Raw genomic sequence first — 23,157 nt, forward strand, 5'->3', positions numbered from 1 at the left:
CCCAATAAAATCTTTAAAAAAAAAAAAGGTTGCCACAGCAAAGGCTATTCTCAGCACCTGGTCTCCCTTGATCCCAGCCTCTATTCCCAGTTTAGCATGTCAAGGTCAAGAGTATGCATTGTGCTTCCTCAACTGGCTTGGAATTCTTCAAGGCAGGATCCTTTCCCTCTGTGGTTCTCCATAGAGGAAAGCAGTTCCTAATAGAGCTGTGTTTTTTCTTTGACCTGGGCCCACTAACCACCAGGCTCAGTGCACACAGTAGGACCATGGAGTCAGTTCCCTGGCCAGGCTTCCAAGTCCCCCATGACTCTAGGGAGCTAGCTAATGGAATCCCTCATAGATTTGCCAAATGTTTATTGAGCACCCACTGTGTGCTGGCCCTGGGGGAGATAAAAGGCAAACAGGGTCCTTGATTACATATGGATTATCTTCTAGTCTCCCCCTGTCACCCCCCTCCCCCACTTCCCCCACCCCTGCCAGGACACTGTGAGAGGCCAGCTCTATTCCAGGCTATGTATTTTCCAGTGCCGTTTTCTTCTCTCCTTTCATGCTAGAATGGAGAAAAGCTCCTTTAGAAGGTCTAAACGTGTTTTGAAGCTGTATCCTTCTCTTTGCCTGCACTACAATCTGAGGTCCAAACCACCATCACACCTCTTTGGCTGGATAGCTGCAACAGGCCTCCAAAGGGCCCTTCCTTCTATTCTTATCCTCCTACCTACCTCCATTTTTCCATTATCCAATCAGAGTACTCTCCTTAAAAACCTGCATCCTTCTATTTGGTTGCTACCCACATGTCTCCAGGGGCTTTCACAGCACATAGCTTAGAAGAAAAGTCAAATCCCTCTGGTTCCTACAAGGCTCTCCACAGTCTGTCACCAGCCTCCCTCACTCCGTCTAATCCTTCTTCCTCTATTCTGTCCACCTACCACTCAGTTTCATGACATTCGCCAGTGTCATTTCCCCTACCTGAAACATTCTCCTCTAAGCCTCCCCGCTGCTCCTTTCCATCCTTCAGGTCCCAGCGTTGGCTGTGGACGACAGTTGGACTCTACCCCTAGCTGGCTGCATGAACTTGGGCAAATCATTGGGCTTCTCCATGCTTCTGTTTCCCATGAAATGGGGCTGTTAGCGTTGGTAACAATGGTAACCAATGTTAGCTATTATTATTTATACTATTTCCACACTGAGGCTCCCCTGACTTCCACATGAAAAGTAGGTTCCCCCAACCATTTTCCTATCACCCAGTTTTCTTTTCTTCACAGCGCTTAGCAGTACCTGAAATAGATACTCAACAATAGGTTATTCAACAATCTTATGCAACCAATATTTATTGCAAACCTACTATGTGCCAGGCACTGTTTGTAATTGCCATAGGATTAGACACCATGGAAAGGCAGGATCTCTGCCTGCTTCATTCACCCAGGCCTTCCCAGCACTGAGGCCGGCACACAGTAGGCGTTTTGCTCGTCCGGTGCAACCCGCCCGCCCCTCCCCCGCTCCAGGAAGTGCGGGGGCTCAGCCGCCCAGCCAGCCGGCCCGATGCACACTGGGAAAGCAGCAGCACCAGATCCAAGATGGCGGCCAGCAGGAGGCTGATGAAGGTAAAAGCCATTCTCCGGCGCCGGCCGGGCCGGGGGCGGCGTCCCAAGCCCGGGGTCCCCGCGGCCGGCCCGGACTCCTTTGGGCTCCGCCGCCTGGCCTCCCACCCTGCGTGGCCCCGCCGCCCCCTGCCCCGGACCGTGCGCGGGCTGGGGGAGCTAACGGGGCCGTCTAGGCCTCAGCCTGGGCGGGAGCTCCAGGCCGCGCTGGTAGCCGCCTCCGGCCCCTCAGCCCTCCCGGGGGCGTCCGCTCCGCCCGGAGCCAGGCCGGATCCCTCTCCTCGCGGCGGCCGCTTCCCAGGCCGGGGGCGGCGTTGATTGGGGGGCTCGACCGGGAGGCCCTAAACCGGGCGCCCGCGGGGAAGGCCCGAGCGCTGGAGCCCCGGCCGGGATCCCGCGCCGTGGAGCCGCCCCGCCCTGAGCTGCAGCGCGCCGTACTCGGAGCCCTGCTCCGCCTGGCCGCAGCTTGGGAGGCCGGGAGGTTTAGGCTGGGGAAGGAAGGAGGAGGTCGGAAGACGAAAGTTAGGTCAGTTTTTGATGGGTCGTTTGAAATTGCGCTAGGTCCTAGCAAACTGTCGCCTTGTGACTGCAAAGTCACAAGCGGGCAAGTTCCAACTCCAGGAAGGCGTGGAGTCGGCCCCCATCTCGCGCGGTTCTCCCTGTCTCCTTTCCTCCCCACCACTGAGTCATACCGATCTCCTCTCCCTGATGAAGCAGAGGACCATTTTTGAGGTGTGGGGGTTGGCTTCAATCGTTCGAATCAAAACCAGCTAAAGTTTATAAATACAACTTGGTACTTTGTATCTTGAATGCAATAGGGTGTCTTCTTGCTAATTGGCTCCTTTGATGAGGAACACGGATGCTAAACTGGTTTAATTCTTTCTCGAGTGTGTTTGCCGGCGTCCTCCGGAACCGACCTCGCCAACACTTGTGAGTCGGCTGGCGTGTAGTGCTGCCGGGCTGCACCGCGCCGGAAATAAAAAAGGCCCAGAGGCTGGTTTCCTGAAGGGAGATAAAGAGCTGGGGTTTCTCCTGGGCAGAGCAGTGCTTGGTAGAACTGGACATTGAACTTGGAGTCACAGCCTCTGGGTCCTCCCTCCGGGGCTCTCCCTCTCTGGGAACATTTCCTTTCTTTTGTTCACTAAGGGCTGGAGACGACATTTAACTTCATAAAACTGGATTGGAAGTGGGCACAAAAGGACAGTCAGCAGACTCCAGCCTCTCTGCATCTCTTCTCTGTTAATGACACCACCATTCACCCAGTCATCCAGATGAGAGGACTGTTACTTATTTCCCTACTCTACTCCCCAAATGCTGTCACCCATTAAGCCTTGTGAGTTTTAATTTACTTTAGAGAGATTTCTTGTGTGCACGCCTTCCTTCCTAATCTTACAGAAATTACTTGAATTCATACTCTTATCTCTCAGGTGCCCTCCCCCTTCTTCTCTGATTCCCCTTCAGGGACACCAGAATTCTTTTTCTAAAGTAAATATTGAGTCTTTTCACTCCTATTGAAAACCTCTGTGGTCTTATTGTCCTCAGCAGTTAATCCTAACTTCTTACTTGGCTTGCAAGACCCTTCTTAGGTTGGCTGAGAGTAATCTGTTCAGCCTCCCCTCCTGCCTCTTGGTTTTCCACTACCCTTGCACCTAATCACAATATCTACATTATTTATTATTATTATTATTATTATTATTATTATTATTTTGCGCTTTTACTCTGTGCAGCTCTGTACTTCGTATTCATGATCATGTTTAATCCCTGTGACCTAGACATTATTATTCCCATTTTGTAGATGAGAAAATGGAATGCAGAGTGATTTGTTGACGTGTGTGCCCAAGTTTTCCTAGCTAAGGAGAGAGTGAGCTGTGATCTGAATTCTGACTTCAAAGTCCCCACTCTTACTCACTTGCTATGTGGTCTCCCTTTGCACATGCTGTTTGCTCTTCCTGAGAAAGGCTGCCTTCTCACCTCTCCCTCCCAGGGAATTCCCAGGTTCACCTCCAGTGCCAGTTACTCTGTGACGCTTTCCCCATCCCCCTTAAGAATGAGTTGTTTCCTCCTTTGTGTGACCACAACACTTTCTTTATGTTTCTCTTTGAGCACTTGTCACACAGTCTGATTAGTGTTAGACTTGTCTTTCTTACCTGGTTCCAACTTCCTCAAGGGCAAGGATCTTGGCCAGTTCATCCTGGTATCCCCCTAGTCTAGCCCAGTTGACCCACTTTGGGGTTCCCAGGAGTCTGAGAGGGGAGTTACTATGATTTTTAAATTTTGTGTGTGTGTGTTTCAAAAAAAAAAATTGGAGCTTAGAAAAAGATATGTAATATTAACTGAATACTTATTAGGACTAGATAATTTACATTTACATAAGTTCTTTTCAATAATACTTAAAGTTAGTGTATTGTCATCTTGATTGAGGAATAGTTTTCACAAATGAGAAAATGATGAGGCTTAGTTTGAGTGTTGCCTAAGGTGAGCAGCAGGCCTGACTGGGGAAAGATGAGATGCTAAAAACACGATGGTTCCAAATCCCAAGTTCCATGCCCCTTGTCACACTGACTTTTTATTCCAAGGATGCATGGAAGAGTATGTCATTTCTTGAGTTGCGGATGGAAATTCTGTCAATTTAGTAGGGGGAATGCTGGTTACATGATGCTGATCACTGTCTCTGAGATTCAGTGTTTAAACCTGGTTAGTTTAAAAAAAAAATGATTGATGCAGGTTGATGAATACATGGGGTGGAAATAATAAAAGGGATTTTTGATGTTGAAAAGTAAACATGTTGAATAGTCAAATGAATTACACCTTAACGCTAGAATTCCTCAAAAACTATTTTCTAGGACACTCAGAACCAGAGATTTCTTTGTAACAATGACTGTCTGTAGATAGTGTACAACACATTATTAAAAGGAGAGTGATTTGTATGTATTGGGCTGAGAAGTTACTTTAGACAAAGTGAGTATCATAAAGTCTTTAATTTAAAAAGCACTTGCCAAAAGGATTAGCTTTTTTCAGAACCCTTTTTAGGAATTACAATGTTAGTAAAACATTAAATATATTTTAATTCACAAGCAGCTAATTCAGCATCGATGGCAACAACCAGATCGTAACCATTGCTTCAAATCAGGAGGGTAATAGCTACAAAAGTGAAACCTGTAGGTGTGGCTAAGGAAATTGATTGCAGTCTGATAATTTCTTTTCAGTGTCTCAATTGCACACATCTCTCCACAGGGACCTTCTAACCGAGTATCTTCTCAGAAGGGCTTTCTCAGTGGGGAAATTTGTGAATTTAAGAGAGGGGTGATGTTTTATTAGTGGTTATGGTGTATGTGTTGAGATGAGAAATTGAGATTTGCAGCAATCTTTTGATGCTGTTTAAATAATGTTCACTGAGGACTTCATATTGGTATACTTACAGTCCATAATCATATGTGAATGGGTAGGAGGAGTCCCTAAATAACAGTTCATTCCTTGGAATTCATTGTACTAAGCAATGAACTAGTTTGCTTTTGAGTACAGGTTTATATTCTGTGAGGTTGAGTAACTAACATGATAGAGCAACGAGTGTGTCTGGTACTGGTGTGTTGTGTGTATCAAGAAGTGAGGGGAATTTTACAAATGATGTTATGCTGGGGTTTTAGGAATTAAGAAAAGCATTTCCTTTTTTATCCTAAATTCATGCATCCCAGTAAATTGGGACTATATCAATCTCCCTTAGTGATGTTCTTTGTAAATGTTTTTCTATTGAAAGATAATTGGGACAGGCCCTGAGAAAGAGTATACTCAGTTATTGCAACATTTGGGACCTTTTCTTCAGGTTTATACCAGAACAAAAACACTTGTCTTGGGATGCTTGGACCTTTTCTGATCTTCTAACAACTCTAAAGAGGCTGTTGATTCCATGTTTTATTGTACCAGGTCACTTGAAAAATATTCTCATTTCATTGAGAAGTATCACTAAATGTTCAAGGTATTTCTGTTTTCTTTGCTGCAACAGTAAGTTAGGAATTAAAGCTTAGAGAACCATGAAGACATCCCTCCTGAGCCAGACTCTATCTAACCACCTTGAAAGTTTTCCTTTGAGTGGTACAGAGACCTACAGGCGGTTAAGCCTAAGCTCATCCTATGCCCTGCACTTCTGTCTTACCTTATTTAGGTAATGGTCCACTTGTCTATTCAGCTGCCCAAGGAAGAACCTGGGGGAGCCTGCCTTGCCCCTTCCTCGCACATCTAACCACTTGCCAGGTTCTGCTGAACTACGCCTTTATTTCTGTTCTCTGCCTGTCTTTTTTTCCATCCACACTGCCACTCCTAGTTCAGGCCATCCCCATTTGTGGTGGGACACTTGAATCAAATTCCATAGTGGTTACCTTTTATTCCTCACTAGTGAGTCTATCCTCAGCCCTGCATGATTCCTAACCAGCAGTGTATCCAAAAGAAGTGCACGTGCCCAGGCCTTGCTCTCAGTGATTGTAACCAAATTCAATAGGTCAGGACACTGCATTTAAAAATCCATGTTCCTGCAAGGTCTGGTCTTGCCAGTCATTTCTCTTCCCACTTGCCCATGGAATCCCTAACATGGCATGCTCTGCATACCCCTGATCTTTTGATGGGCTTCCCTGTGTCTTCTCTGCACTAGGGTAACTTCTTGTCTTTTAAGACCCAGCTCAAGGGGCACCTCTTCTGGGCTCTCTGCCCTTGAGGAGCTCAGTAAAGGAGAAGAATGGCATGTCTCTAGAACAAAGAGATCCTGGCCTGTCCCACTGATGGATGTATGCCAGCTGAATAATGGAGTCCAAGGGAGGGAAAGACCCTCTGACATGGAGAAGGAGGTGGAACTTGGTCTGGCCCTTCAGAGTGAGTAGGGTTTCTGTAGTTGAAAAGGACAGGGCCCTAGTAGTCAGTGAGGTTGAGTAGCTTTCATACCTCAGAACGGATGTGAGCAGTGGTGCTGAGAGATGCCCTGAGGAAGCCCAGTAATAATCTACCTCCCCCCACCCCCGACCATATGGCTGCATGTTTCTGACCTTGTGCTGTCCCCTCCTTAGGTTTTAGATAGGCCAGTCCCTGAGGTGTCTTACAGAAGCACCGGGTAACTGGCCTGGTTTTACTCTAGGTTGGCATGTCCAGCACACCTGGCCCTCCGGAAGTAGGAGCCTTCCCTTCCTCTGCCTTGGCAGGGCGAAGTTCTCTGGCCAGCCACTAGAAGAGCTGCCTCTCCATGCAAGGGGCCATGGAGGGAGATGCTAATGGATTTAAGGACAGGTGGCAGAGAAATGCCATAGCGTTTCAGTTGAGGGATCAGATGTATCCTGTCCCCTCCTGCAGCATCCAGGAGAAGGGTCAGGCTGCTCACTTGTGAGGGCTTTTGCCTGTGTGTCTCCTGGCCAGCCTCATCCTGTCTGTTCTTGAGGGCATAGATAAGCTTAACCATCTTCCCAATAAAAGAAAGGGGGGTGGTGGTGAGGGTCTTCCATTCGGGGCAAAGCTATTAAGGGAGAATACAGCTTAGTGGTTAAGAGCTCAGGTTCTGGAGTTTGAGTCCTGGGCGTGCAGCATCTCAGCTGGGTGAACCCCAGGGCAAGTTACTTAACCTGGCTGTGCAACATTGTATGTGAAGGTTAAATGAGTTAATATGTATCAAGTGCTTAGAAGAGTGCTTGGCATATATTAAGTGTGAGATACATGCAGATATTATTATTGGGAGTAAGACAACGTTCCAGGGCTGTGAGGAGAGCAGCCTGGCAGGAGGGGAGTGTTTGGAGGATTGATAGCAGTGGTGCTGAGGAGGTGGGTTGAAGCCAGGTAGGGGTGGGCCTGCCTGGACATGACCTCATCATGGAGACAGAGCCCATTCTCTTAACCTGCAGCGCTCTCCTGCCTCTTGAAGTAACCTGTTCTTAGGGTTAGTGAAAGGTGTACCAAGACAGTTGTAGATGAATGTGTCTTTGTTTAAAAATGTTTACTTTTTCCAACAAATCAAAAAGCTCTGGAATTCAAAATTTGCCTTCCTCGTATCTCAGAATCTCGCCCCACGTATTTATTTTCTCTTCCTGTCCTGAATGTACACACAGTGCAGTGACAGTCACTTTGTCCAAAGATGGGCCCAGGTGTTACAGAAGGCACCAAAAGGTTCTGAGCTGGGAGGTGAAGGTGGGGCTTTTGAAAAAAACGTTTTTTAATGTTTTGGTTTTTAAAAAAAAATTTGTTTTATTGGGGAACAGTGTGTTTTTCCAGGACCCATCAGCCCCAAGTCAAGTAGTTGTCTTCCATCTAGTTGTGGAGAACTCAGCTCTAAGTCCAGTCGCCATTTTCAGTTTAGTTGCGGGGGGCGCAGCCCATCATCCCATGCGGGAATCAAACCAGCAACCTTGTTGTTAAGAGCACTTGCTCTAACCTACTGAGCCACCTGGTTGCCCCTAAAAAACTCTTGAATAAGTAGTTGCAGTCCCAGAAATAATGTTGCCTTTTGTCTTTTCTTTCAGCCATGAAGCAGAAAGTTAAGAAAGGTTGCTTCTGATGGCTCTTCCGTTTCTCCTTCTGACCCTTGCCACAGTCTCTTTAGAATTTCAGAGCTGCGAGGGGCCCCTTGACAGACAGGAGGCTGAGGTTTATAGGATGCCACCCACAGACTAACAGTGGAGCCAGGTGCACTCACTGCCCAGCTCTCCCTGCTCTCAGGGTCTTGCTCCTGCTTTTCACATGGCTACTCTTGGTTTTTAAGGAGGGACAGGGTGGAGAGTAGGAGGATTCATTTCAGGTCAGGTGGTGGTTTGGATTTGTTCTTTTTTAACATTTCCAGGTCTGTGTTGATTATAGTTTCCTTATCTTGTCAGATTTTGCTTCCACTTCTTACTAGCATAGTTCAGCAGAGGGTTGAAATACTGTTTGGACAGCCCCTAGCCCAGCAGACACATTTGCCACCAAAGCAGTCACTAACATCAAAGCCAGTGCTCATGGCGCTGCTCTCTATCTTTCTGAGAGGGGATGCTACCTGACTCTGTCATGGGATGAGGGAGAGGGTGCAACTCAGAAGTTGAACCCTCTGAGATGGGTTGTAAATGTCTGCTTCACACCCTATACCTTTATTAAGGAAACTCAGCACATGAAAACTAAACTTACAGAAGGATTCACCAGGATTCTTTGTGTTTTACTTGTTCTCATTTGCCCTGTGTCAGGCTTGGTGTCATTGGGTCAGACTTGAAGAGGTTGTGTCCCCGCCAGTGAGCTCCTCAGTCTGGTGAGGGGGTGCTGGACTCTGGAGTGTGTGATGTAGGTTAAGAATGCCAGGCACACCCATGTTCAGACGGAGACAGAAATACATTCCAGGAGCGAGGCTCATGGCCGGAAGCTGACTGTGTGAAGCTGGCAGGAGAGCCTGCTTAGCTGTAGCCTAGGCCTTATGTTTAGATTTACAGTATTGAATTACGTTGAAGTCATGATTTAGTGTCATTGCCACTGGTTGCTTTGTGCAAGCTTGGAAAGTGCATTTCTGTCAAAATTAGTTACTTTGATACAGTCACACAAAAGCAGGGAGTAGCTCTTTCAAATTACTAATGTCCTACCAGTTGTGTAGCTGGTATTTGAGAGTGACTCTGTACTTAGATTTAAGGCAGATTTGTGTCACTTTTCCTCAGACATTCAGCTCCATCTGCCAGGTTTCATTTTGCCTGGCCAGAAGGAGCCTAGAAACGTTCCTTGCACAACATAAACACTTAGTGACTAGCTGTGAAGGGCTAGGGCAAATACTGTATACGTTCATGCTTTTGTCATTATAAATTTTGGAAAGTGCTATTCCAGAGCAAGCTAAGCCCTCCCAGGATCCTGCTCCAGAAACAGGAGCGAGCCCCTGTGGTGCCTGTTTCCAGTGGAAGTGTTCACCACTGCTTTGTGTGGCTGAGATGTTCATGAAGGAGTCATTCTGGCTCTGGCTCTAGTCCTGGCCCTGCCCTGTACAAGGTCTGTGTCGTGGGCCTCTCTGAGCCTTGGCTTTCCCATCTGGAAAATGAAGCTAATATATCTGAGTTGCCCCCCTTAGGGGTGTCGTAAGCTTCCAGCCATATCCTATGTGCTTGTTCATTGTAAACACTGCAGAGTGTTGTCGTAACCAACTGCTTCTTACCCTTTTCTCTCTCAGGGTCTTGCTCCTGCTTTTCAAGTGGCTGCTTTTGGTGCTTGCCTCTCGCACCAAAGGCATACATCTTCCCTAGCATCTCTCCATGTCTGTTCTTTGATGGGATTTTGAAGATGGTTACACCCTAAGCTGATACCCTCCAGAGGGGAGTGTGGTGGTGATGTGCTGTTAGGTAGCAAGCCCCCGCCTTACATTTCACTTTTTTAAATTAAGATATAATCGATCAAGTCATTTCTGAAAGTTTGTGCTAACACCAATAACCGTATTCATTTCTAATTCAAGATCCTTTGAGTTCTGGTAATAGACTGTTGATGCCATATCATGTCTGTATCCTGTTATGTTGAATAGAGTGTGTATGTTAGTGCTTTGATGCTGTCTTCGATGTTAACAAATGTGGTGATACAATTATGGACAGGAGTGAAACTAACATTAATTGAGTACCTACTAGGGTTACTAAGTGTTAAGCACTATATAACGGGTTTTTTAAAAAAGATTTTATTTGGGAATTGGGGGAGGGGAACAGACAAGTTGCTGTCTTTTTGTTCTTCAGTCTAGTTGTGGAGGACGTCGCTTCACTGGCCCATGTTGGTATTATCACGGCGCTCTTCCTGGGTGAGGCAGATCGGTCGCCGGCCACTGGACGTGAGCTCACGCCAGCTGCCGGCCGCTCACGCTGGCTGCCAGCCACTCATGGTAGCTTATGGCAGCCCACTACAACTTCACTGCAGCCTATGCTGTCACCAGCGACTCTTGGCAGCCCAGCTCCAGGTCAAGCTGTTGTTCACTATCTTAGCTGTAGAGGGCACAGCGTCACTGGCCCTAATGTGGGATCCGAACCAGGGTCCTGCTGCTCAAAGCTGGCATCCCAAGCCAACTCTTAACCAATATGCCACTCGCCGGCCCTATATAACGTTTCTTGTAGTTCTCATGAGGGCCCTGTAAGGTAGGTTTCCTACCATTTTTCAGACTGTACACTCCTTGGAGCTTCAGATGGCGTGAAGAGTGGGGCCAGGAGTTGCTGAGCCCAGGCCTGTCTCACTCCAGAGGCCTCTGCTCTTTCTAGTCCATTGACAATTTGGCAGCTGTTGAAACAACTATCTGCCAAATCAAAATATTATTTCTGTGTGTAATATATAAAATAAATGTAGAAGAAAATGGTTGGGGATTGGAATATTCTGATTCTGTTGCCTGTAGGAATCTTCAGAATAGAGAATTTTAGGTAAAATGAGCAATATACGTCACAATCAGCATTCACTTTAAAAAAAAAAGTTCAGAACTTACACTGCTTCCATGTGCCTGGCTCAGTGGGAAGTGTTAGCTCTTTTAGAAGCTTATTTCTAACTGGAAATGACCCTAAGTTAATCAGGGCCTCAGTGTCTTCCTTGCTAAAAAGACTGGCTTAGATGAGTGTGGTGGTTCTTAAGCAGGGGTGCACCTCACCATAACCTGGATCTCCCGGCACAGGTGCTCAGCCACACTCAGGAAGTTCTGCAGGTCTGAGGTGGGGCCTGGGCACCAGTCAGTCTTTCTGTCTCTCCCCTCCCTTTATCCCCTCCCTCTGCCCCTAACCACCGCAAATGTGGGTATTGAACAGCTTCCCAAGGGGCTTGGGCCCAAACTCTGATGGGAGTCCCCAAAGTTTGTAATTGCTCCAGCCAAATTTGGTTTCCAGCTGCTTCCCTAACACTCCTAGTGATTTCTTCTTCCGTGTCTCTGAGTATGTTTCCCACACACAGATGCTTGTTCCCTTCTAGAGGTTCGGCTTTCCCCATTCTCCAAGGCCCATCTCAGAAACTCTCTTCCACGAAGCTGTTAACCCTCTGCTGTTGCCTGCTAGGCCTCCCTCACTCTGACCTGCAGGCTCCTAGAGCAGCACTTCTCCACTCTCTTAACCCGAACTCAATAGCTAAGATGGCATTCAGCTTTACTTCCTGTAGTTCTGCACCTTTTTCCATTTTGCAAATGTAAAATTACAGGATGATATGGAGTATACTTTTGAAAACTATAAGAGCCCCCATCTTGAGACTTGCTGGTCCAGAGCATTGACATCTGAAGCTGCCCAGGCTTTCCCAGCTGATTTTTTTCTCTCTGTATCTGTCTGGATTTCTTAAGGAGGACCATGGCCCCAAGCTAGTTAAGAATCACTGGAGGAAAAAAAAAAAAAAATCACTGGCTCCTGAGGGATTCTCAGGCCATGTGTGAGGATTACCCTGGGAGATTTTGAACAGTCGATTTTCCAGGCCCCATCGCAGACCTCCAAAGAAGAAAAATACTTGGCCCAAACTCAGATGCATACATCTGAGTTGTGTGTCAGAATGCTGGCTGTGTACAACTGTCTGTCTCCTCTCAATCCTTTTAGGATTGAGCCGAGGCTTCTGTGCAGGACTTGGAGCCGTGCACTCCTGCTGGGGTTAGGACCCTCTCCTTTGTTAGTGCCTGCAGAGTTGTTAGGCAGTGGTCTGTTTCTGCCACATGCCATACTTTGACCTGGAGTGGGCATCAAACTCTGAGCTGCAGTTTGGGGGATGAGCTTTTTCCCCTTTGAAGAGCTGAACAGCATACCCAGGCTCTTTCAGGTCCCGCAATACGCTGAGACTCACCTCGGCTCTGAAGCGGATCTCATTGTGAGAAGCATTGCTCTTTCTCCCTCCCCATTTACTGTGGCTGGGAAGCCTGCTCTCTCCCCCGCTGGGAGAAGGAATGTGCCTGAGTTGGCTGGCTAGTTCTGCTTTCCCTTTTGCTCTTCTCTTGGTTTGTCAGCATTGCGCCATCAGCCCAGAGCAGCTGACTGGGGACTGCTTCTTGGCTCTGAGCAGAACTGAAACAAACCTTTGTGGGGCATATTTTGTAAGCTCCTGTCGTTCTTGGCTTTGGTCTTCCTGACTGTTTTTCTAGAGCTGGGCCTCTCTCACACTTTTTCTTTGTCATGTCCTTTCATCATCCATCATTTGAAATTTGAAATTTGAACTCTGAATTTACATTGGTTTCTTTACATTCCTTCCCAAGTTCTTCATTCTCAGGATCACTCTCAGTTATAGGGGTGCAATTTTGCTTGAGGGTTTGTCAATTCTCTTGAGTCATCTTGTCTTTTCGAGTCTCAGATCTTCAGATGAACCTGTTCCTCTGAATGACTCAAATCTGTCTTCTTCAAGTTGTTCTCCTTGGTGGAGACATGATTGGCATTTCAGGTTGAACAATCCTTATCTGCAGGACCATCTTGTGCAATGCAGGACTTTTAACATCCTGGCTCCTGATAGTGCCAGTGGTTCTGAGCAGCTGGGGCTCTCGATGACGTTGGGAAATCACAATGCCTGGCATCTAATGGGCAGGGCTAGGGATGCTCAAGTGCAGAGTCCTGCTGGGTGCCAGCCCCACCCTGTTGAGAAACACTTCTAGGGGGCTGCCCACATTCCCTTGAGATTACAGGCTTGCTTATTTGTTTGTTTGCCTTGGTTTCTCTCACTTCCGCCTTATAATTGGTTCTTCCTTGTTGGTTAGAATTATGCAAAGGAGGTTGCCTCTTCTGTCTTTGGTGAGCTTAACTTGACAGTAAGTTATCTTGAGATTTATACAATAACTGCCCTTTGGATTCCCTGAACCTTCTAGTCCTGCCACCATTTGGTGCCACCCCTTCTTTGTCCAGGGGGTGTGTGGCATCCTCCTCCCACAGTATGGCTTTTGTCTTTGTTCACGTGTCTCTTGATATCAGACCACCAATAGGTGCCCTCCCTGCACCCCTGCGCACAGTACCCACTCGTTCCTCCCTTCCTCTTGAGCAAGATGCAATTTTTCAGTGCCATATTACGGTTGAGTCCCATCTTGCCATGTTTTTGCAATTCTTTTGCAATTTACCTTCTTGTGTTTATCACCCATACTTCATGTTGTTGGTATGTGGATTTCTGAACCATAAAGAATAGTTACGTATTAAATTTTATTTCCTTCCTCGAATATTGAATATATTCTCCTATGTTGCTTCTTCTCTTTTGATTGTCAAAGTTCTATTTAGAATTTTTTTCCGTCTGCATTTTTGATATTGTGTGTTTCTAGCTAGAAATCTTATTCTAGTATTTTGAGCCAAGGATGAGAAAAATCAAACTACATTGAGAGTCCTTCACATCCCAGAGCCTTTTTTCCCCTCCGCGAGCCCCAGCTTCCCATCTGTTCACTAACCCAGTCATTAAGCAAGTGTGTGACAAAGCCTGACCATGAGCTTCTGGGGCTTCCAGATCCCTGCCCTCATGGAGCTTACACTCTGTTTGGGGGTGGGTCAGAGTGGTAATGTGGGTGTGAGGCCTCCTCCCCTTCCTGAATCTGTCCAGGCTACATTATACCTTGGTGAGCATTCCTGATGAGTCCCAGCATTAGCAGGAGGACTACATGGTAGTTGGCAGATTGAGTGGTCTCTCAGATCCCATGTTTTTCTCCTTGCAGGCTCAGGAAGAGGGGCCAGGCCACCCCTTGCCCTATTACAGGGGCTGCAATCATTGCTGCTAGCGTCTTCCTCACTCAAGCTGAACATTACTTAGAAATGGAACTCATCTCTCAGTAGCAGAGGCTCTCTCCTCTCACTGTGGAGCTTGTTAAAAATCCTCGTTTCAGACTCCACCCCACACTTGCTGAACCAGAATTCCTGGGCTGAGGCCCAGGCCTAGACAATTACGGTGGGCAGCTAGGGTTGACAAGCAGCAGCACCCTGTGGGAAGACACTTGGGCCCGTCGCCTGCCATGAAGCACCAGTGTGTCCCGGCCACAGTACCAAACAAGGAGGGGCGTCCCAATTCTGGAGAGGTTCATGGGCTGGATGAATAAGGAAGGAGCCAGGCGAGTGAGGAAGCTGACATGCCAGCCCAGCAGAGGAGGCAGGGCCCAACTGGGTGGTGCTCCGGAGTTGCAGAAGTGAAGGCACCCAAAAGATGTAGAGAAGGCTGTTGTGCCATGAATGAGAGGCTAGGCTGGGGCATTGGGTCAGCATGTCACTCCAGGTATCTGAGAATGGAGGATGTTGGGATGTGGACAGGTGCACGATGGGCGGCTTGGGCTATAATACCTATTGGACACTCAACTTGAGTTGTTGGGAAAGCAGTGGGGAATGTCAGGCTGGTGCAGAGTTGAAAAACAAGTGATAGACAATCCTAGACTAAACACATCTCAGGAAGGGCCTTGAAGTAGTAGGGTGAAATGGCGTTTGCTGCATTGACTGTATAATAATAATCCCTCATATTTGCAAGGGGTTTTGTTGCTTACAGTGTGGTTTCCCCTTTATTGTTTACAGCTCTGGGTCTTACTATCCCTGTTTTATAGCTGAGGAAACCAAGGCTCAGTAAAGGTTTCCTGTCCCCCTCCCGCCCCAGACTGGAATAGTTGTTCTCTTTGCTGTGTGCCCATGCTGAGGTAGAGGCCTGAAATCTCGCTTTCCAGCGTTGGGTAGGAAACTTTGTGGGTATGTGTGTGCTCTGATCCCAGTTTCATTCATCTTTAAATCCTCGCCGTCTGACACAGTCAGTGCTTAATAAATCTCAGTTGGAAGAAGTCAGGTCTATAGTACTTTTCTTGTGCCCCTGCCATGTGGTGACAGCTCAAAGAGGAGGTGGTGTGTCCACAGAAGCAGTTATTACCCTGCCAAGTACCGTGGGTTCACCGAGGTGGGGTCTTGTCGTGGTCTGGGGCATGGGTTGAGGGGACCACTGTGGCTCTGGGCCTCTTAACCAGACCAGGCACAGTCTAGTCCACACTCTGAAATTGTGTCATCTGTGGTGCCGGCATTCAGTTTAATTTGAGGGAGTCAGGAGGGATCTTGATATATGGTGCTTTCCCCTATTTGACACCCCTTTATGCTTTGTTAATCAACAGGAGCTTGAAGAAATCCGCAAATGTGGAATGAAAAACTTCCGTAACATCCAGGTTGATGAAGCTAATTTATTGACTTGGCAAGGGCTTATTGTTCCTGTGAGTATTGAACACTTCCACTTCTTATCAGATTATTATCGAAGGTGATATGTGTGCTGTTGGGCTTCTCTACTCCCAAGGAGACTTTCAGTGTAGGCAACCAACAGATGCACAGAGGCGGGCTGTCACCCCAGGGCAATAAGGTAGGAGCCACAGCTTTGGGTTCCTGAGTGGAATCTCATCTTTGCAGTGGTTTTATAACATTCTGGGGTCCCGAGCTTCCCAGGTCATGTGGTTATTGACCTGGGAAAGGAGTGTATCTGGGCTCCTGTCTTCCCAGGCTTCTCAGCCTGGCCTCATTTGTCCAGATGGGGCTGCCTTCTCGGATTTCTCTTGGGAGATGGTGGGTGTTTCCATCTAGATCTTCTCTTTGCTTTTCCGCCTGGTTTTGCATCTGTGTCTCTAACCCTCTGGACACCTGTGTTCTGGGCTTTATTCCTGGTACCCTCCAGTATGTGCCTCCCATTTGTCTCAAATCTCTTTGCTTCATGTCCCCTTACCCAGTATCTTTTCTGGGGCTTGTGCCTCCAGTGTCTGCACCCCATGGCTCCAGATCCCCCAGTCTCACTGACTTCTGCTTTCAGCCTGGCTCCAGACTCCTCCTAACAGCAGCTTCCCTGTGGATTTACTGCCTTCTTGATTTAGTGTCTGCTCTTTCTCCATCCTTTCCTCTCCTTAGTCCTCAGAGACTTGTCCTGTACTAACTCCCACTTGCCCTCTCAGTTTCTCCTGACCTCCTGAAACTGCTTCACACCAAGCATATAGGCTCCCCTCAGTCCTCAGTCTCTGGCTCCGCAGCCCTGGAGCTGTGGACCCCACGCCGTGTCCCAGCTTCCTATTCTATAACCAGTATGCCACTCGCTCTTGTCCTGTTGCTTCCTCTTAACCCTGAGACATGGATCTAGTTTAGTCCTTCACCTTTCTCTTGTTCTGTTTTGTTTCTTGGGATCCCTGCTGCTTCCAGCATCATAGGTGACTAGGTTATTCCTGTATGTGAAGGAGTCCGTCTCTGCCTCCATTCCTGCCTTCTGCCCAGAATCATACCATCTGTCCACAGGCGGCCTCACTTGGACATTGTGTGGCTTCCAGTCTCCCCAGCTCACACCTGGGACCTTCTTCGTGAGTGCTCCCTTTCCTTCCTGTTCTGTACCCTCCTTCCTTCTCTTTTCTTCCCCACTTTTCCCCATTTGAGCCTCAGGCCATTTTCCTGTGTCTGGCCTTGCGCTGCATTGTTATATAAAATCTTTTCTTGTGGGCAGATTGGCTCCTTTGCCAAAGCCTCACATGGAGCATGCTTACTGTAGATGCTTCCTTGGTGCTGGTTGTAGGTCACACCTTTTTTAAAAAGTCCCTGGAACTTGAATGGCAAGTACTGGATTTGTAGTTTATTTTCATAATCATTTTGATAACTAAGGACAGATATACTTTTTAGTCTTTCAGTACACATTCAAAAATTTTAAATCTGGGAGCATCCACTCTGGTTTCGAAGATAAAGTCCTTTAGATTTCTCTAGGCTTGGAAGTGATGGGGCTCAAGGCACAGGGTGTGGATGGTAGAGAAGCCCCTGACTGGGAAGGATTGGCCGGTGACCCCAGCTCTTCCTTACCGTAGGGACCTTTTAGGTGCTGAGTTTCCGGAAGGATGGCCAGGACCATCTGACCCCTGCCCTTTTCTAATGAGATTTTGTATCCTACTAGTATAAGCGGTGAACAGTTAATCTGTGGATCTTTGGGAAACTGATAAGAATGAATGAGACAGTATTAAGCAGTCAGGCTTGTGTAGTCTGCCCTGTGAGCTCAGTGACCTGAAAGACTGCATGCTGGCTCCAAGAGGAGATGGCTGTCAGGCAGGCTCTGACCTCAGTGCACACCAAGGCACCCTCTGGTGTCATTTTGGCAGAGCCTGTGGAGCAGGCTACTATCTCATTAACATTAAGCCCAGAGTGGTGACTGGCTGGTAGAATCCCACTGTGCTTGAGCCAAGACTCTGGGGAGTGTCCAGACCAAAGCCTCACCTTTCATTTGGGGAAATTGTGCCCAGAGACAGTAGGCCATGGCCAGGGCTGTCCTCACCCCTAGTCATGTTGCCTCTTCCATTCCTTTCTCACTTCCTTCCTATAATCATTGCCCAGGACCCCTGTGTTGATGTGAGGAGAGTTTCAAGGAGGTAGTTGGCAACTGATGCCTCCAGGGTCCCCCCACTAGTACCCCATACCAGGGCCTCAGGTCTTCCTGCACTGTAGGGGCTGGGTCAGCATGGGGAATCCTCTACCCAGACTCACCTGGGGTGGATCCACCCAGCTGGGGTGAAAGCAGGGCCAGGCTGATAAAGGCATAGCACCCCAGAAGCCTGCCTTTACCACAGGGACTGGTCTTGGGGAGCTGCTTAGTAAGTACGCCCTAGCCAAGGCGGGGGTGGGGGAAGGTGGGAGGTAAGGCTAGGGAGGTACTTCCTAGAGACACTTCATTGTTACCATGGCAGTTCAGATGTATTCCCTTTAAATACATGTTTTTATATAAAAATTTTTTATTTGAAATTCAGATGTGATATCTAAGGAAGCAAATAATCCCCTAATCCCTTCATGAAGAAATTTCCTCCCAGCCTTTTGTCTTGTTTTGTTTTAAGAACAATAAGCACCTTTATTACATGAACTAAGATAGAAAGGAAGAGGATTTATTTGCCTTTCGAGGCCTTGATTTTCCTCAGGTAGAACTCCAGTTCCTTGCACTCCAGCACTCGGCCATACTGGCTTGGTCTTGAAGTGATGCATGCAAGAAGCTGGCCTTGCTGGAACGGCTCCTTAGAAGACTGTTGATTTTGGCATTCTTTTTCCCCTCATCATATTTCTTCTGAATTTTCTTAGATAGCTTTTTATTCAAAATCTCTTCCTCCTTGGGAGTCAGCTTGCTGCCCCTTCCTGCAGCTCAGGGGCACTGCATAGTGGGACTCATATTGCTGTTGGTACGCTCTGCTGTCAGTGAACATGACGCAGTTCTTTACTAGGGTCTGGGTGTGGACCAGTTCATTGTTGGATGCATTGTAGACAACATCAGTAATCCTTGTTTTGCACTGACAACAGTTTTAGTATATGTGCCGCCAAAGCAAGCACACCTCCCAGCCTTTTTACATGCATTTTTTAATGGGCCATTGAATAATTTCATAATTAGTTCATACTTCCATCATTATTTAGCCGCTGCCTTGAAACTCATCATGAACATAATTTTTAATAACTATACAATACCCCACAATATTTATATGATCATCTAATTATTTCTTTCATAGTGGCTATTTCAATTATTGATCTGTTTTCATTTTTAAAATAATTTATCCATGAACATCATGTGGAAAATTTAGTGTGCATCTTTATTTTAGATTCTGATCTTAAGATAAATATTCTATATTCTATATTCCATTAGGATCGGGGTTATATATAAGGAAGAGACCATCTGAAGGGCTATACAGAGTCCCCAATATAAGATTACGATTTTACAATTTTACAATGGTGCGAAAGCAACACAGATTCAGTAGAAATCATCTAGGCAAAGCTGGGATGTTCTGAAGATTAAATGCATTTTTGATTTACGATATTTTCAACTTGTGATGGATTTATCAGGATGTAGCTCCATCGTAAGTTGAAAGCATCTGTATATATGGTCAAATTGTTTTCCAAAAATATTGCTCCTATTTATCCCCATGGGTACTGTCTATACAAGTTCCCACATGTGTCCTTGGCTGTCACAGAGGTTGCTGGGAGTTTTTTGTTTTGTTTTTTTTAAAGATTTTATCGGGGAAATGGGGGAGGGGAACAGTGCTGGGGAATCGGGGGAAGGGGAACAGACAAGTTGCTGTTGTTTTGTTCTTCACTGGCCCATGTTGGTATTATCATTGCGCTCTTCCTGGGTGAGGCAGCTCGGTCGCTGGCCTCTGGACAGCCGCTCACGGTGGCTCTTGGCAGCTCACACCAGCTGCCAGCCGCTCACGCACGGTAGCTTATGGCAGCCCACTGCAACAGGGGCTGCAGCCTACACTGTCGCCGGCGACTCTCGGCAGCCCAGTTCTAGGTCGAGCTGTTGTTCACCATCTTAGCTGTAGAGGGTGCAGCATCACTGGCCCTAATGTGGGATCCGAACCGGGGCCCTGCTGCTCAGAGCTGGTGTCCCAAGCCAGCTCTTAACCAGCGCGCCACTCGGCCAGCGCTGGGAGTTTTTAAAGGGGGTTTTGAGTGTCACATACATCAGTGCCCAGGCCATGGGTTCCATCTGCTGGAAGTGAGAACCCCAGCCCTGCCCCCAACTGGCTTGGTGATCTTGGGCAAGTTATGCAGTTTGTCCTAATATCCTCACCTCTAAAAACTTACCTCTGGTTGTTGTAAAAATTCAGTAAGGCAGGTGTGTGAAGTGCTTACCTTCGCTCTTGTTATTAAAGCCTTTTTGGGACTCTCTGGAAAACTTTGGCAATATGTAACAAAGAGCTTATGAAACATACAGAAAGAAATCACTTGCAAATTTGATAGGTGCAAAAGTTCTCAATTTGCTTTGTGTCTTAGGCCCATTCCAGCTGCCATATATATAACAAAATAGTAGACTGATTACCTTTCCGACAGAAATGTATTTCTCACATTTCTGGAGGCCAGAAGTCTTAGGGTGCAGTCTCGTAAGGGCCGTCTTCTGGATCACAGACTTTTCCTTGTATCCTCACATGGTGGAAGGGGCATGCTAGCTCTCTGGGGCACTAATCCCATTCATGAGGGCTCTGCCTTAGTGATCTAATCACCCCCAAAGGCCCTGCCTTCTAATACCCTGGACATTAGGTTTCAACATAGGAATTTTGGGCAGGATGGGGGCACAAACATTCAGAACATAGTAATTTGCATTTTTAATTTTGTTATTACAGTTAGTTTCTTTTCACTTATTTATTGACTTTATTTGTTTGCAGTCTATTTAATCTGTCAGGGTTTTAGAATGTTTCTTTGTTGAAGTGTAGGATTCTTGATTAATTTTGTGTCTGGGACATACTTGTCAGCTTACTGTTTTATTTTTAATTTTGTTTACTTGAAAATTTCTAATTTGAAGGTTTCTCTTTAAAAATTTTTGAAAAATGTTTGCTTCATTAATTTATCGTAAAATATATAGAACATAAAATTTGTCACTTTGGTCATTTTTTAATATTTTTAAAGATTTTTATTGGGGAGTTGGGGGGTTGGGAACAGTGCTGGGGATTTGGGGGAAGGGGAACAGACAAGTTGCTGTCCTTTTGTTCTTTCAGTCTAGTTGTGGAGGACGTTGCTTCACTGGCCCAAGTTGGCACCATCATTGCGCTCTTCCAGGGCGAGGCACATCAGTCGCCGGCTTCTGGGTGGCTGCTCACGCTGGCTGCTGGCTACATACGGTAGCCCATGGCAACCCACTGCCACAGGGGCTGCAGCCTACGCCGTCGCCAGCGACTCACGGCAGCCCAGCTCCAGGTTGAGCTGTTGTTCAGCATCTTAGCTGTGGAGGGCAGTGTCACTGGCCTTCATATGTGGGATCCGAACTGGGGCCCTCTGGCGTCCCAAGCCAGTTCTTAACCATCACGCCACTCGGCTGGCCCACTTTGGTCATTTTTAAGTGTATGATTCAGTGACATTAATTACATTCAAAATGTTTTGCAACTATCATCACTGTAGTCCCAAAAATTTTCATCATTCAAACAGAAGCTCTGTACCCATTAAATAATAACTTCCTACGTCCCTGCTCCAACCCTAGGTAACCCCTAATCTATTATTTGTCTCTATGAATTTGCCTATTGTAGATATTTTATATAAATAAATCAATATTTGTACTTTTTACCTGGCTTATTTCACTTAGCATAATTTTTTCAAGGGTCATCAATGTTGTACCATGAATTAGAATGTTATTTTCATGGATGAATATTCCATTATACGTGTATACTATATTTTGTTTATCCATTCACCTCTTGATGGACACCAGGGTTGTTTCTACCTTTTGTCTATTGTGAATAATGCTGTTATATGGACATTGACATGCAAGTATCTGCTTGAGTTCCTGTTTTCAATTCTTTTGGGTATATATGTAGGAGTAGAATTGCTCGATCACATGGTAGCTCCATGTTTAACTCTGAGGAAGCACCAAACTGATTTTCTCAGTGCCTGCTCTTCGTACATTCCTCCGGCAGTGTACAAGGGTTCCAATTTTTCCACATCATCACCAACACTTATTTTCCTTTTTTAAAAGTAATAGCCATTCTAGTAGATGTGAACTGCTATCTTATGGTTATTTTTATTTGCATTTTCCTTATGACTAAGGATATTGAGCATCTTATGTGCTTCTTGGCCATTTGTGTATCTTTGGAGAAATGTCTATTCAAGTCCTTTGCCCCTTTATTTTTTTTAACGATTTTGTTATTTTTTAAAAGCAGTTTTAAGTTCACTGCAACATTAAGGGGAAGGTACAGAGATTTCCCATATACACCCTGCCTCCGTACATGCGTAGTCTTTATTAACATTTCCTGGAGGGTGGTATGTTTGTTATAATTGATAAACATACGTCAACACATCATAATCACCTAAAGTACATAGTTTACATCAGGGTTCACTCTTGGTGTGGTACATTCTATGAGTTTGGACAAATGTGTAATGACATACATCTATCATTATAGTGTCATAGAGTATGTTCACTTTCCTAAAAAAAATTCTTTGTTCCACCTATTCATTCCTCCCCATCCATCTTCCTTTAGCACCCCCTGACAACTACTGATCTTTCTACTGTCTTCATAGTTTTGTCAATTCCAAAATGTTGTATAGTTGGAATCATACAGTATGTAGCATTTTTTCAGATTGGCTTCTTCTATTTAGTAATATGTATTTAAGATTCCTCCATGTCTTTTCATGGCCTGACAACGCTTTTTTTTATAGTGCTGAATAATATTCTGTTGCCTAGATGCACCACAGTTTATTTATTTACCCATTCACCTACTGAAGGTCATTTTGGTTGCTTTCAAGAATAAAGCTGCTATAAACATTTTCAGTTGGATTGTCTCTTTGTCTTTGAGTTGTAGGAGTTCTTTATATATTCTAGATATTAAAACCTCTTTGGCTATATTATTTGCAGATATTTTTACCCATTCTTTGGGTTTTTACATTCTTGATTGTGTCCTTTGATGCACAGAAGTTTTTAATATTAATGAAGTCCATTTTATGTATTTTTTCTTTTGTTGCCTATGCTTTTGGGGTCATATTTAAGAAACCATTGTCAAATCCAAGGTCATGTAGGTTTTCCCGTTTTATTTTAAGAATTTTTAGGTGTTAAACTTAGTTTTAGCTGTTAAACTTAGGTCTTTGACCCATTTTCGTTAATTTTTTTATATGGTATAAGAGTAGTATGGTAAGGGTACAATTTCAGTATTTTGCATGTGGATGTCCAGTTTTTCCAGCACCATTTCTTTTTTTTTTTTTTTTAAAGATTTTATCGGGGAAAT

The 23,157-nt window shown here is 45.9% G+C and overlaps 1 protein-coding gene across 1 annotated transcript in view; it reads left to right on the forward strand.

The window, feature by feature from the left end:
* The first annotated feature begins 1,493 nt into the window (after positions 1-1,493).
* Positions 1,494-23,157, forward strand: part of UBE2L3 (ubiquitin conjugating enzyme E2 L3) — a 57,973-nt gene continuing 36,309 nt past the window's right edge. The window contains exons 1-2 of the mRNA XM_019665460.1: positions 1,494-1,601; positions 15,586-15,681. Of these exons, the coding sequence (XP_019521005.1) occupies positions 1,575-1,601; positions 15,586-15,681 (123 nt within the window). The 5' untranslated portion in view covers positions 1,494-1,574. The remainder of the gene's footprint in view (positions 1,602-15,585; positions 15,682-23,157) is intronic.

Source organism: Hipposideros armiger, unplaced genomic scaffold, assembly GCF_001890085.2.
Source record: "Hipposideros armiger isolate ML-2016 unplaced genomic scaffold, ASM189008v1 scaffold_443, whole genome shotgun sequence".
Classification (NCBI taxonomy): Eukaryota; Metazoa; Chordata; class Mammalia; order Chiroptera; family Hipposideridae; genus Hipposideros; species Hipposideros armiger.